The 13,242-nt window shown below is 45.2% G+C and overlaps 1 protein-coding gene across 1 annotated transcript in view; it reads right to left on the bottom strand.

Annotated features, from left to right (window-relative positions):
* RECQL4 (RecQ like helicase 4) overlaps positions 1–13,242 on the bottom strand; it is a 68,029-nt gene that overhangs the window by 45,281 nt on the left and 9,506 nt on the right. The window contains exons 5-7 of the mRNA XM_063131232.1: positions 9,847–10,931; positions 7,840–7,939; positions 1,059–1,197 (exon numbers count right to left, since the gene is read on the bottom strand). Of these exons, the coding sequence (XP_062987302.1) occupies positions 1,059–1,197; positions 7,840–7,939; positions 9,847–10,931 (1,324 nt within the window). The remainder of the gene's footprint in view (positions 1–1,058; positions 1,198–7,839; positions 7,940–9,846; positions 10,932–13,242) is intronic.

Below are 13,242 nucleotides of genomic sequence, written 5' to 3'. Positions count from 1 at the left end.
TCATCTCACACTATCGCCCCGCTCGTGCTCTCCGCTCCTCTGATGCTATGCTTCTCGCCTGCCCTAGGACCTCCACTTCCCTTACTCGGCTTCGTCCTTTTTCTTCTGCTGCCCCTTACGCCTGGAACGCTCTTCCAGAACACTTGAGAACTACAAACTCAATCACTGCTTTTAAAACTCAGCTAAAAACTTTTCTTTTCCCTATAGCCTTCAAATATTGAGCTTGTTCTGACTCTATACTGTTTAGCTTCTCCCTACCCGGTGCCTGTTTACACTTCCCTGTGCCTGTTTGCATTCTCCTTCCCTCTTTATTGTTTACTACAACTTATTAGATTGTAAGCCTATGCGGCAGGGTCTTGCTATTTACTGTGTTATCTGTACAGCACCATGTACATTGATGGTGCTATATAAATAAATAAATAAATAAATAATAATAATAATAATAATAATAATAATAATAATAATAATAATAACCCAAAAGGCTGCTGGAGCAGCTTCCAAATCATCAGCAAAAGAAGACAGTCCTTGTCCGCAGGTTTACAATCCAAAAAGACATGACACGCAAGGAAAAAGGGGTGAGGGTGGGGGAAGAGGGGCGGGTGGAATGGCTCTGCTCCCCACGCCCACGCTCACATCTCCCTCAGCACAGCCTGCAGCAATGCCTGCTGGTGGTGGCAGCTGAGAGAGGAGCAACCTTCGGCAAAAGTGTGAGAGGAAGCTTTTTTAAGTAAGTCCATTCCGATTAGTAAACCCACTGTCCTAAAAGAAACACTCTTCTGATTCTGTTTAACAAGAGAATTTTTTAGGATAAAACTGCGGTTAAACAGAAATGCCTCATAGAGGTTCATAGCGGTTTCTTACAAAGTAAGGTTTCACGGGCCAAGGAGGGTAAACCCTGCATGTGGCTCCTGCTGTCCTTTCTTTTGTGCTTCTCTTCACAGGCATCCAAAATGAACTAGACTGGTCTTGTGGCTCTTTGCAGCTTCAAATGAATGCAACCCGTGAAAATACCCAGCCGTAGAGTCTATGACTTGGCTTTGGGCTTTGACCATGACAGCCAGACGTACCTCTCCCCTTGCACTGGGAAGCCCAGTGACCAAGTTCCCCGCATCTGAAGCAAGTGTCGGAGCCTCGGTCCACGGGCCGGCCACCTCCACCAAACTGCTCCCCCTTTTTCTGCCACTTCTGCTTCCATACCTGTGAAGACATCAAGATACAGGCTAAGCCATCAGGTGCCTGCTCTGCTCTGCCCTGCCTCTTCCTGCATGGCTTGACTTCAGGGAACCAGGCAGAAGGGAGGTAGGAACGAGCCTGACTGTTCCACTTTCACATGGGCTTCAGCCCACCAAATCTTCTAAGGCAAGGGTCGGCGGATTTTTGGTCAGATTTTGGCAATTTGAGAAACTGTCCTGGGCGCCAGGACAAAATGGTTGCCATGGGAGGTGTGGTAAAGAGCAAGTAGCCTGCCCAAAAGACTGAACCCAACACACTAAACAATTCCTTTGAACCCACAGTATTCATCACCAATAGAAATCTATTTTACAGCTCTCTCAGTTGCCAGTAAGAAAATGTGTTAAGTTTTGTAAAAAAGTGGGAGAGGAATGTTACCTCGGTGAGCACCAAGAAAGGTGTTAGGGGGGCGCATTGCTGCCTAGCTGTGCTCTAAGACTTATTCCTATCAATCCATAAAAAGTGGTTCTCTAGTTCAGCATGAGAAAAGAGACTTAGGGCACAATCCTATGAGGATACTCAGAGGCTGCTAAGTATCTAATGCAGGGCAGCTGGAGGGCAGAGGCAATCTTCACCTCTGCTCTCCAGCCACCCTGCATTTCTGCTAGACAGGCGATTTTGCCCATCTAGCAGTGGCATTTCAGACAGTGGCAGTCAGAGTTTGGGACAGCCATAGGAAAAATCATACGGCCACAGCCCCAGTCTCCTGCCCTCCCCGCCCCCCCCCCCCCCGCCCCCAGGAATGCCCACTTTTCCTGTCTCCATGCCCTGTTTCTGAGTGCAGATACATACAACCGTGCTGTCTCCAAGTTGGTGGGGGGAGTGCAGTTTCTGGGCTCCGAGTTTGGACCCTTGTTTCTGACCTCAGAGTCTAAAAATCAAACCATCCTCGAGTCCTGCTGCTTTCAATATAACAGGCTATTTCCTGTAACAACCCTGTGCAATTCCAGATTAAAGGGGGGTCAGCTTTGTCTAGTTGAAGCCGCAACGGGAGGAAAGGAGATCAGCCAGAGCTGCCCAAGTTAGCAGCTCAGGGGTCGTGTCCTCAAACACTTTTGGAGTAAGATCGGTACATGCAGTTCTCACCAGGGAGGCCAGCCTCTGATTTACAAAACGTTTGAGATTTCCTTCTAAGAGGCATTCATCTTTTGTGTTTTAGGACCGCCGTTTTAAGCCAATGATTTTGTCCAGTCATGCAATTAAGCAACATATATTCAACTGCGGTTATAGATGAAGGCAGCACTGAAGTGCCCCCACCATGGTCGGGATCCAAGACAGTGGAGGGGTAGCCCTTTAATTAAAACATACTTAATAAAAGCTTCAATGTAATTTTGTTTTATTACTGTATTTTTGTTTGACAACTGATTGTACACTGTCCTGGGTGGTATACTAATGTTTGCAAACTGTAGATTTCTAACTGAGGCACCTGTGCAGTTCGTAGAGGAGCCAAGAGATTCTCATTTGCAAGCCCTTATGTCACCTTTTCAAACAGTGAAAGAGTGGCAGAGGGAGTTCACAGTGAGCAAAGATAATTATGGAAACCCTTTACTCAATGGATTTCTATGTGTTTGAAGTGAAAAAAAGTTATCTGCAGTATCTACTTTGCTCTCTGAATAATGGAAGACTACAAATGCTTTGTTAGGTCTTAGCTAGCCCTAAGGTTCCCGGGGTCATCCCTGTTCATGTAAATGACACACAGGATATCCCGGGAGCAAACAGTTTTCCCTTAGCCCAGCTTTAAAAATTCAGCGTCAGCTTTGCTGGGAGTGTGGACCTCTGGACCCTCCATGGGTACGAATGGTTCCTCTCTCCCTCCCGCCCCCCGTGTTCCAAGGACATCTCCCCTGCCGGCTGTTACTGCTGTTCTGAGGAACAGGCAAGAGAATTGTTTTCCTGTTGGCCTCGTCTCACTGTTCTTTCTGCCCTGCTTTCACCTGTACTTGTTGGGGTTAGTTTTTTACCCACAGAAGGAAAAGGACTCTAAAGAGTTAAAAAGATGTCCTTGGCCAGATTGTCTCTGCCAGGAGAAGTCCAGTATGAAGCAGATTCTTCCCTGGCCTACGTGTGGTACGAGAAGTACAAGATGAAGAGACTATTGGTTAATTGGGCCAAGGAGAAAAGTGTATTTAAGAAGTCCATGTTGTAAGGCTTCTTACTGCTGACATTATCAGACTGCTGATGTTATACTGCTACGTTGTGTTGCTGTACTGTTGGTGAAAGGACTGTATATATGACCATTTATTCTGTAAGTAATTTATTTAGTGTCAGTAAAGCTTCTTACTGACCAAAGACCGTGAGTGCTTCTTTTTGTTCTTAACTCCAAGCTGAAACCATTTCCAGCTCCACGCTGCTGCTGCTATCCGCACTCTGCTAAATTTTTTGGGTAAGCAATTACCCCGATAGGTTATGGGCCCAGAGAAAGTCTGGAAGGCATAATTTTTGGTTGCTGGAAAGCTTGAGAGCAAAGGAACGCTGGAGGGAAAGACGGAGTCTAGCTCAGGCAGTTCATCGAGCTCAGACGGGTCTGTATCCAGTGTGAGTCGCGCTCCAGCCCAGCCGGTGAGGATGGCCCAAGTTCAGATGGCATCCAGTATTCCGGTGGAACGGCTGAATGAGAGAAATTACTTAACGTGGTCATTCAAGATGGAAATGTTTTTGAAGCGGGACAGATGTTGGAACGTCGTGAGTGTCCCGAGGCCGGTTGGTCAGACTGCTCAAGAAGCACAAGTGTGGGAAGAGCAGAATGAAAGGGCCAAAGCAAACATTGTCTTGAGTATGGAGGACTCGCAAATTGTCCATATCACCAGAGATGAGACGGCAAGAGACAGCTGGAATGCGCTGAGACAGATTTATGTGCGTGCGTCGGCAAGCACACGGCTGAGCCTCACCAGAGAGCTGTATCGGTTAAAGTTGGAGGAGGCTGGAAGTTTGGCAAATCATCTCCAACAGGTGAGATCTCTATTTGTCCAGTTGCAGGAGGTCGGAATCGTTTTTACGGAAGAGCATAAGTGCTACCTGATTTTGGGGTCGTTGCCTCAAAGCTGGGACGTTCTGACAACCAGTCTGGAAAGTATGAAGACTGATGAACTCACTCTTCATTATTTGACGGGTCGTTTGCTTCAAGAAGAGAAACGGCGTCTTTCCAGGAAGGAGGAAAACTGCCAGGAAAGGGTTAAGCAGTCAGCCCTTGGCAGCGGAGAAAGAATGCAGAAAGATAAGAGTTTCCAAGACGACGAAATGGAGAGAGCCGCAGTTGCAGTAAAAAAGTGTTTCTTTTGTAAGCAGCCAGGCCATATCAAACGCTTCTGTAAAAAGAAGAAGGGAGTTACACAGGCTCGAGAGGAGAAGGAATGCTCGAATGCATTTGTCTCGGCCACAGTGAGGTGTAACGAGGCCCAAGAGGTTTGGCTGATTGATTCTGCGTCGTCCAGAACAATTTCTAATAATCCAGAGGCGTTTCGGAAGTTGGAACCAAGCAAGGTGAAGTCAATCACGCTTGCAGATGGACGAACGTCGAGGGTGGAAGGAATTGGATGTTGCTACGTTCCATGTCTGCAAAAGGAGTGTGAACAGGTTCTGTATGTTCCAGATTTAGATTTTTGTCTCCTTTCTGTTAGTGCTCTAACGTCTGAAGGATACGTTGTTACGTTTCAGAAGGATGAGTGCCAAGTGATTAAGGATGGACAAAAAGTGGCACTGGGACATGTTAAAAATGGACTGTTCTACATGGGTGCAGGTAAAGAAAGGGTGGCACAAACTGGTAACGTGCCAGACCATAAAAATTGTGTTCATGAGTTGCACAGGCGTTTAGGTCATGCAAGTTTTAAAGTGTTAAGTCACATGCCTCAAGTGTGTACAGGGTTAAGCTTGCAAAACTGTAAAAATTTCTTGGATTGTTCAATCTGTCATCAGACCAAATCCCGGGTGCAGAACATCTGCAGGAAAAGTGACAGGGTGTCACAAAAGCCTTTTGAATTGGTGTTTATTGACTTGGTAGGGCCATTCACGCCTACACAAGGGGGATCCAGTTACGTGCTTGTAATTCTGGATGATTACACACGCTTTAGTTGGTGTTATTTACTGAAGCAAAAATCAGAAGCTTTTGAAACTTTTAGGGATTGGAAAACTTGGGCGGAAAAGTTCTTTAACAAGCCCATTATTTCTGTGCAGTCGGACCATGGGGGTGAGTTTGTTTCTGGAGGGTTCTGTGAGTGGTTTAAGAAAACAGGAATCATATACAGGTTAATAGATCCCCAAACTCCTTTTCAAAATGGGTCAGTTGAGAGAAGAATTGGAGTACTTCAAATGAAGAAAGATTCTCTCATGGCTGATGCAAACGCTGAGCAAGATTTGTGGGGAGAAGCATTTTTAACCGCAAACTATCTGTGTAATAGAACCTGGAGCAGGGTTACAGGCAGTTCGCCTTACTGTTTACTTTTTGGTTCAAAGCCAGATTTGTCTCACTTGAGAACATGGGGGTCTTGGGCATACGTGCATATCCCAAAGTCCAAAAGGTCTAAAGGTGAAGCCAAGTCTGTGAAATTACGTTTTGTGGGTTATTCTGGCATGCAATCCAAATCTTGGCGTTTTTCCCTAAGTCATGGGAAGGTGGTTGTTTCTAGGTCTGCTACTTTTCAGGAGGCAGGTTGGGACAGGATTCAAGGTTCCCAAGTTCTGTTAGAAACCGTGAACAACCAGGAAAAAACAGTAACTCAAGGGTTAACTTCTCAGAGCCCTCACATCTCTGAGAAAAGTGTTTCCACTCCCAAAAGCAGAAGGGAGGAAGGAAATGAAAGGGAGGAGGTAATTCCTCGTCGTTCACAAAGAAAAAACAAAGGAATTCCACCTTTAAACTATTCAGATGAATTCAGTGTTTGTTATGTGAAGTCTGAACTTGAAAGTTACAGTGGTGTGTTGAAACTGTCTGAACAAGAGCGAGAAAAGTGTTTTCAGGCAGCGAAAACTGAAAGGGGGTGTTTTCAAACACACGTATCTGTATGCAAAGGGGCAAGCAAAAGAGTACATGATTGTGGAGCTAGTGGTTCGTCTACTGGTGGCAGGGAGTTCCCAAGACCACATTCAAGAAAACTCAGCCCAAAGCTGCAGGAAGGGTTGAAACTGAAGTCTCTGGGGAAAGTTAGGTGTTACTCTTGGTGTAGAGGTAGAAAGTTTCCAAAGGAAATTACCTAAAAAGCCAGAAGCAGAAAGTTTTAAAATTGCTGAAAGTTTGCAAGTTGGAAGATTGCAAAGTAGTTCAACGCCCCAAAGCACCATGTTTTCAACAGTGCTTGGAAGAAGAAGAAAAGAAAAGCTTACATATAAATAAGTCTCTGGGAAATGTTAACACACAGAGAAAGGTTACAATGTTGAGATTGTTGTAAACATGTAAAGTTGATTTCTTACAGGTGAAATGTAATGAAATGTAAATTGTATTTTTTCTGTAGTTAAAAATGAAAGGGTGTTGGGGTTAGTTTTTTACCCACAGAAGGAAAAGGACTCTAAAGAGTTAAAAAGATGTCCTTGGCCAGATTGTCTCTGCCAGGAGAAGTCCAGTATGAAGCAGATTCTTCCCTGGCCTACGTGTGGTACGAGAAGTACAAGATGAAGAGACTATTGGTTAATTGGGCCAAGGAGAAAAGTGTATTTAAGAAGTCCATGTTGTAAGGCTTCTTACTGCTGACATTATCAGACTGCTGATGTTATACTGCTACGTTGTGTTGCTGTACTGTTGGTGAAAGGACTGTATATATGACCATTTATTCTGTAAGTAATTTATTTAGTGTCAGTAAAGCTTCTTACTGACCAAAGACCGTGAGTGCTTCTTTTTGTTCTTAACTCCAAGCTGAAACCATTTCCAGCTCCACGCTGCTGCTGCTATCCGCACTCTGCTAAATTTTTTGGGTAAGCAATTACCCCGATAGTACTCTGTACCAGCTTGTATCGTCCCGGGGTCATCCCTGTTCATGTAAATGACACACAGGATATCCTGGGAGCAGGCAGGGACGACCCCGGGATACACCTTAGGTTTTGCTAAGGCCTTAGTAGCTGTTTTCTAGAACTAGGAATTTGTAACCACCAAGAGGTGCATCTAAATTAAGGGGCTGCACACAGGTTTATGCTCTTAAACATCTACTCACTGCAATGAATCAAAGGGCCAGGGGATAAAAAGAACACATACAACCACATAGCATCCATTTTCTAAACCCAAATTGTTCAAATCTAAATTCTCTGGTGCCCCCCACCCCCCATGCAGAAGTGCAGTGAGGAAGCAGGATGCCCACACCACACGGCAAAACTGCCCATGGGCATGAGACGAGTTTATTTCCCAAAGTGTTTCAAACATCAATATTCTTTGTTGGGAAACTTCTTTCTCTCTATATATACATACATATTTAAATCCTATGTTCTAGTCTAAGTTCCATTCAGGACTTGTGAGCATGGGAGCCTAGATACCCTTATCGAAAAGGCCTAGAGATTTTTTTTATATATTAATAAATTTAATATATTAATAAACAAACAAACAAATAAATCCTTGCCTAGATTCATTTCAGTTCTATCTCACCCCACAGGCTTGCAAATAACACTCTCTGGGGTCAAGAGGCAATTCACCTGCTTACGGAGCCGTTTCCCCTTGAAGGCACGCCCTTTCACGTAAGATTTCTTCTTGAGATTGAGGCGCAGAAAGTTGCCCCCCGTCTTTGGTGGTGCCCTGGAAAGAGACAAGTTCCCTCTACTGTGAACATCACAACGTTGCGCTTAAGTTTAGCTGTTCTTTTGCTCTGGCCTTAACAGACATTGACAAGAGAGAGAGAACAGGTTGTGCATATAGCCAAAAGACTGGATTGGTCTGAAAGGGCCACGTCATGATAACGCTACCCTGAAAATAAGCTACGGTGGCTTAGTTGGTCACTCACTAATCCACGTTACTCCTGATGATCAGGCGCTCTGCGGCTTGAAATGGCTTGTTTCCTCGTTACTCTTTATTATTATTATTATTATTATTATTATATTTATTTGTATCCCTCCTTTTGCCCAATACTGGTCCTTACTCCTCCCGCCTGCTCCTGGCACATATCCACTAGTAGCAAGTAGCAGAGTAGAGTTTATTTTGTTTATTCAGTGGTTATAACACTTTAGTGAATTTGCACAAATCTCCTCAAAAGCATAATCATAGAATCATAGAATAGCAGAGTTGGAAGGGGCCTACAAGGCCATCGAGTCCAACCCCCTGCTCAATGCAGGAATCCACCTTAAAGCATCACTGACAGATGGCTGTCCAGCTGCCTCTTGAAGGCTTCTAGTGTGGGAGAGCCCACAACCTCCCTAGGTCACTGATTCCATTGTTGTACTGCTCTGTCAGGAAGTTTTTCCTGATGTCCAGCTGGAATCTGGCTTCCTTTCACTTGAGCCTGTTATTCCGTGACCTGCACTCTGGGAGGATCAAGAAGAGATCCTGGCCCTCCTCTGTGGGACAACCTTTCAAGTCTTTGAAGAGTGCTCTCATGTCTCCCCTCCATCTTCTCTTCTCCAGGCTCAACATGCCCAGTTCTTTCAGTCTCTCTTCATAGGGCTTTGTTTCCAGACCCCTGATCATCCTGGTTGCCCTCCTCTGAACACGCTCCAGCTTGTCTGCGTCCTTCTTGAATTGTGGAGCCCAGAACTGGACGCAATACTCTAGATGAGGCCTAACCAGGGCCGAATAGAGAGGAACCAGTACGTGATTTGGAAGCTATACTTCTATAGCTTCTATATACTTCTATAACAGCAGCAGCAGCAACACATTTGCACAAATCTCCCCGAAGGTGGGAAAAAAATGTTAAATTTGTGCAAATCACTCCAAAGTGAAAGAAAAATGAAGATGCCAGGCATTGAACCAGAGTCCTTTCGTATGCAAAGCAGGTGTTCTACCATGAAGTGAAGGCTCATCCCCTTAGCTAACCTCAGCCAAGATTCCCTGGGGAAGATACATAAACAAGGGTAGCTTTGTGCAGGGCACATACATGCCCTTAAGAGAGAAGGACAGTGGATCCCTTTTTCCCAGGTAAAAGGGGGTTAGACAAATTCCAGGAGAAGGCTATCAAGGGCTACTAGTCCTGGTGGTTATGTGCTAGCTTCAGGAGCAGAGGCAGTAAGCCTATATACACCAGTTGCTGGGGAACATGGGCGGGAGGGTGCTGTTGCACCCATGTTCTATTTGTGGGTCCCTGGTCAACAGCTGTTTGGCAACTGTGTGAAAAGAATGCTGGAGTAGATGGACCCTTGGTCTGATCCAGCAGGGCTCTTCTTATGTTCTTAAATAAGTATTTGATGAGATAGTAATTTGCAGAGTGAGGATCAGGACAGACACACCATCTTGACATGGACTGCACAAACTCCTCTTTTCTGGTACAAATCTATGTGAACGTGACCCCAGAGGAGAGAATGTCGCACACGGTTATAATTGAGTGGGGGAGTTTTGCCCTAGGATGCTTGACTAAGCCAGGAACAGGACTGTTCATTGGATGCTACTCTCTGTCCTGAAACTAAGGCTGCACTTAACAACTCCCCATGCTGTTCCTTCCTAGCAACTCCGCACAACAGAAATAAAACAGTCCCCAGGGCCAGTATGGGACGTACCTACAAGTGGAGGCACTGGATCGCTTGGGACACTCCTCTCCGTCAATCTCCCCAAGTAGGTTCTCAGAGGGAAAGGGGGAAACCGTTCCCCTTTCATTTTGCACCTCTGCAGCGTCCTGACCATCGAAGTCATATTCACCGAGTCCTGGCTTTTGGTCGGCAGCACGCCGCTTTTTGACACGCTTTCTCTCCCCCGCTGGCTCTTTAGTCCTCTTGCGCTTTACCCGAGAGGTGCCACCTTTGGAACGATCCACGCTGTCATCTTCATGGGCTTCAGCTTCCTGTAGTGTCTTCTCGCAAGAGGCTTTTCCTCCCTTGGGAGGTCGAGGCTGCCTGTTCTCCACCTCACAGAAGGCACCTCTCGGCCTTGGTGACGCTCCTTCCAGAAGATGCTCCTCCATTTTCTGAGCAGCATCCTTTCCACAAGCCTCCAGTTTATGGATATGCTCGAGGGTGGGAAACTCAGCTTTGGTTCCAGTGAGTGCTACGTTTGCCCCCTCTTTGCCTGGGGTCTTACCTGCAGTCTGGTTATCCTGCACACGCGGCCTGTAGGTGTTTCCACCACTTTGGCCCAGGATCTGCTTCTCCATCATATCTCCCTGGCAGTACCCCCTGGAAGAACCACTACGCACCTCCCATTTCCTCTCTCCAGTGTGTGGAAGAGGACCCAATTCTTCCATGGCATCGAGTTTTGGTGATCCCTGGCATGGCTCCGTCCTGCCTAGGACTCCCTCTCCAGTCTGTAGGTTTCCCCCTTGGCATCTGTCCAGCCAACCGGGATCCAGGCTGCTCAGTCGCTTGGTCACCGTCTGCTTCAGCTGCTGAAACTTATCCAGTGGCGCTGGCTTGGGCTTGGGCTGAGATGAGGGAAGCTCAGCAGGACCCAGCCCTGGAAATGAAAAAGGGAGAAGGGCTCCAAATTCCTTGGGATCAGGGCCAGACAGTTGATCTGGACTATTTTTTATCAAAGGAGCCTCTGGTGTTTCAGAAGACCCAGCCTTGGTGGTTTGATGCATGTCCTTCTGCACTAGTGTGGCTGACTTCCTCCTGGGAGTGAGAGATTTCCTTAAAGCTACAGGACAATCCTGAGATCAAGAGTAAAACAAAAACAAAAACAGTTAATTTTCAGCATTTGTATCTATCTGATTCGTAAAACAATTTCTCCTCTTATTAAATGTCAGAAGTCCACCATCCCTCGTTTGAAACCAAGCATGAGAAGCAGCAATCTCATCATAACTGAAGCCTTTCTGGATACGCTTTTCTAAATGATTGGCTCCTGCCCAGTATTTATTTATTTATTTATTAAATTTCTATACTGCCCCATAGCCGAAGCTCCCTGGGCGGTTTACAAAAGTTAAAAAACAGTGGACATTAAAAAGTATACAAAATCTAAAACCATCAAAGAACATAAAAGCAACAGTCTACATCATCCATTTTAAACCACAACAGTTCTGGGGGGGGTCCATTAAACAAACAAACAAACTCAGCATATGTTGTTAAATGCTGTTAAATGCCCGGGAGAAGAGAAAGATCTTGACCTGGTGCAGAAAAGATAACAATGTTAGCGCCAGGCGAGCCTCATCGGGGAGATCATTTCATAATTTTTTGTGAACCGCCCAGAGAGCTCCGGCTATTGGGCGGTATAGAAATGTAATAAATAAATAAATAAATAAATAAATAAATAGGGGGCCACCACTGAAAAGCCCCTCTACCTTGTTGCCATCCTCCGAGCTTCCCTCAGAGTAGGCACTCGGAGGAGGACCTTAGATGTTGAGCGCAGTCCTTCTCATTTGTAGTATTGCTGAGCCAAGTATCCCCCATCTTGTAACTGTGCCTTTGGTTTCTATTTCCTAGATGTAGAACTTGGCATTTATCCCTATTCAATTTCATTCTGTTGTTTCCAGCCCAGCACTCCAGCCTATCAAGATCCCTTTGAAGTTTGTTTCTGTCTTCCAGGGTATTAGCTATCCCACCCAATTTGGTGTCATCTGCAAATTTGATAAGCGCTCCCTGCACCTGCTCATCCAAATCATTAATAACAATGCTGAAGAGCACTGGGCCCAGGGATAAGGGAATTGGATTTGGGGATTGATACGAATATATGGAATGTGCATGTGAGAGACTAACAAAGTAGGAACTCTGGGGTTCCACAAGGTGGTGTGAAAACAAGCATAGATAAAAGAACACCTTCTCTGGACGGTTGATTGGCTGGTTGTTATAAAAATGTACCTGTAATATAGACACATTATCTCAATGATTAAGGAAGATTAAGCAGTCGTTCACTGAAGACATTTCTCAGAGTGACATAGAAGTTATCTGCCTGGACACAGGCTCTGAACATCAAGCCTGGCCACGGCTACTCCCTGCTCAAGCCCAGCACCACCGCTTGATACGCCTGAGGCAAGGGACAAACACCACCTTCCTCCAACCTATGTGGAGAAAGGGGTTAAATGGAGAAGGATTTCAATATATAAAATAAAACACTGTGAGTTATATGTGCTGAGGTGAATTATTGTCAGAGTGGGTGCTAAATGTATGAACTTCAGATGATAAATGCCAAACAGACACGTGGGATTTTTGTGGTAGTTAAAAACAAAATAATTAAAATTTATTTTCAAAAGTTCACAAGCTTTGTTTCAAATAAAACATTTAAAAACCTTTTTTGAAACCTTTCATCCAATCCTTTCCCTCATTCACATACACGCTTTCCTTTCCCTCACACAATCACTCTTGAGCTTTCTTTATTATCTGTATTGATTAATATACATCAACTACGTGCACACCACACTCCAAAGACACCACTCTCTACCCTGAACCTCCAATTTCCCAGAACTTAAGCACTCTAAACACAGAGAGCACTAAAGACTCTAAGAGTACCCCAAAAGTCCCCACAATCCCCTCAGTCCTTCCCTTATATATCCCTCCTCCCCACTCCTAAGATATTCAATCTCCCCCCACTCAGGCCAACATTCTAAACTCACCACTGACTTACAAACTGCAGACATACATTTGGGAACTGACTTGTGGGGTGTAACGCCACATTATCCCATAAAAAGATTCCACAGTCACGTAGTCACAATCTGGATGGTTAAGGAGTGGGTCTCACTCCCCCCCACTCCTCAGTTTTACTGAATGATTATCGGTTTGCATTTCTGAACTATTAGCGTAAGTGACCATGAGCATGGAGACATACAGGGATAGCCATTCAGGATTAATTAGTCCAGAGGATGAAGGTGTAACCTTATGGGTTTGGTAACTACGTATTGGACTGTCTCGTATTTTGTTTTAATGGATCTTTTGTTTTAACAGAACTGTCATAAAGGACCTTCAGCCTCCAGAAGCCAAGATACCGCTGCAAGCAGCCTATACTCCAGGCTACAATTAATCACCCATCAA

Source organism: Elgaria multicarinata, chromosome 7 (genome assembly GCF_023053635.1).
Source record: "Elgaria multicarinata webbii isolate HBS135686 ecotype San Diego chromosome 7, rElgMul1.1.pri, whole genome shotgun sequence".
NCBI classification, from domain to species: domain Eukaryota; kingdom Metazoa; phylum Chordata; class Lepidosauria; order Squamata; family Anguidae; genus Elgaria; species Elgaria multicarinata.
Note: the sequence above shows the minus strand (reverse complement) of the source record. Positions and strands in the feature narration are given on the sequence as shown.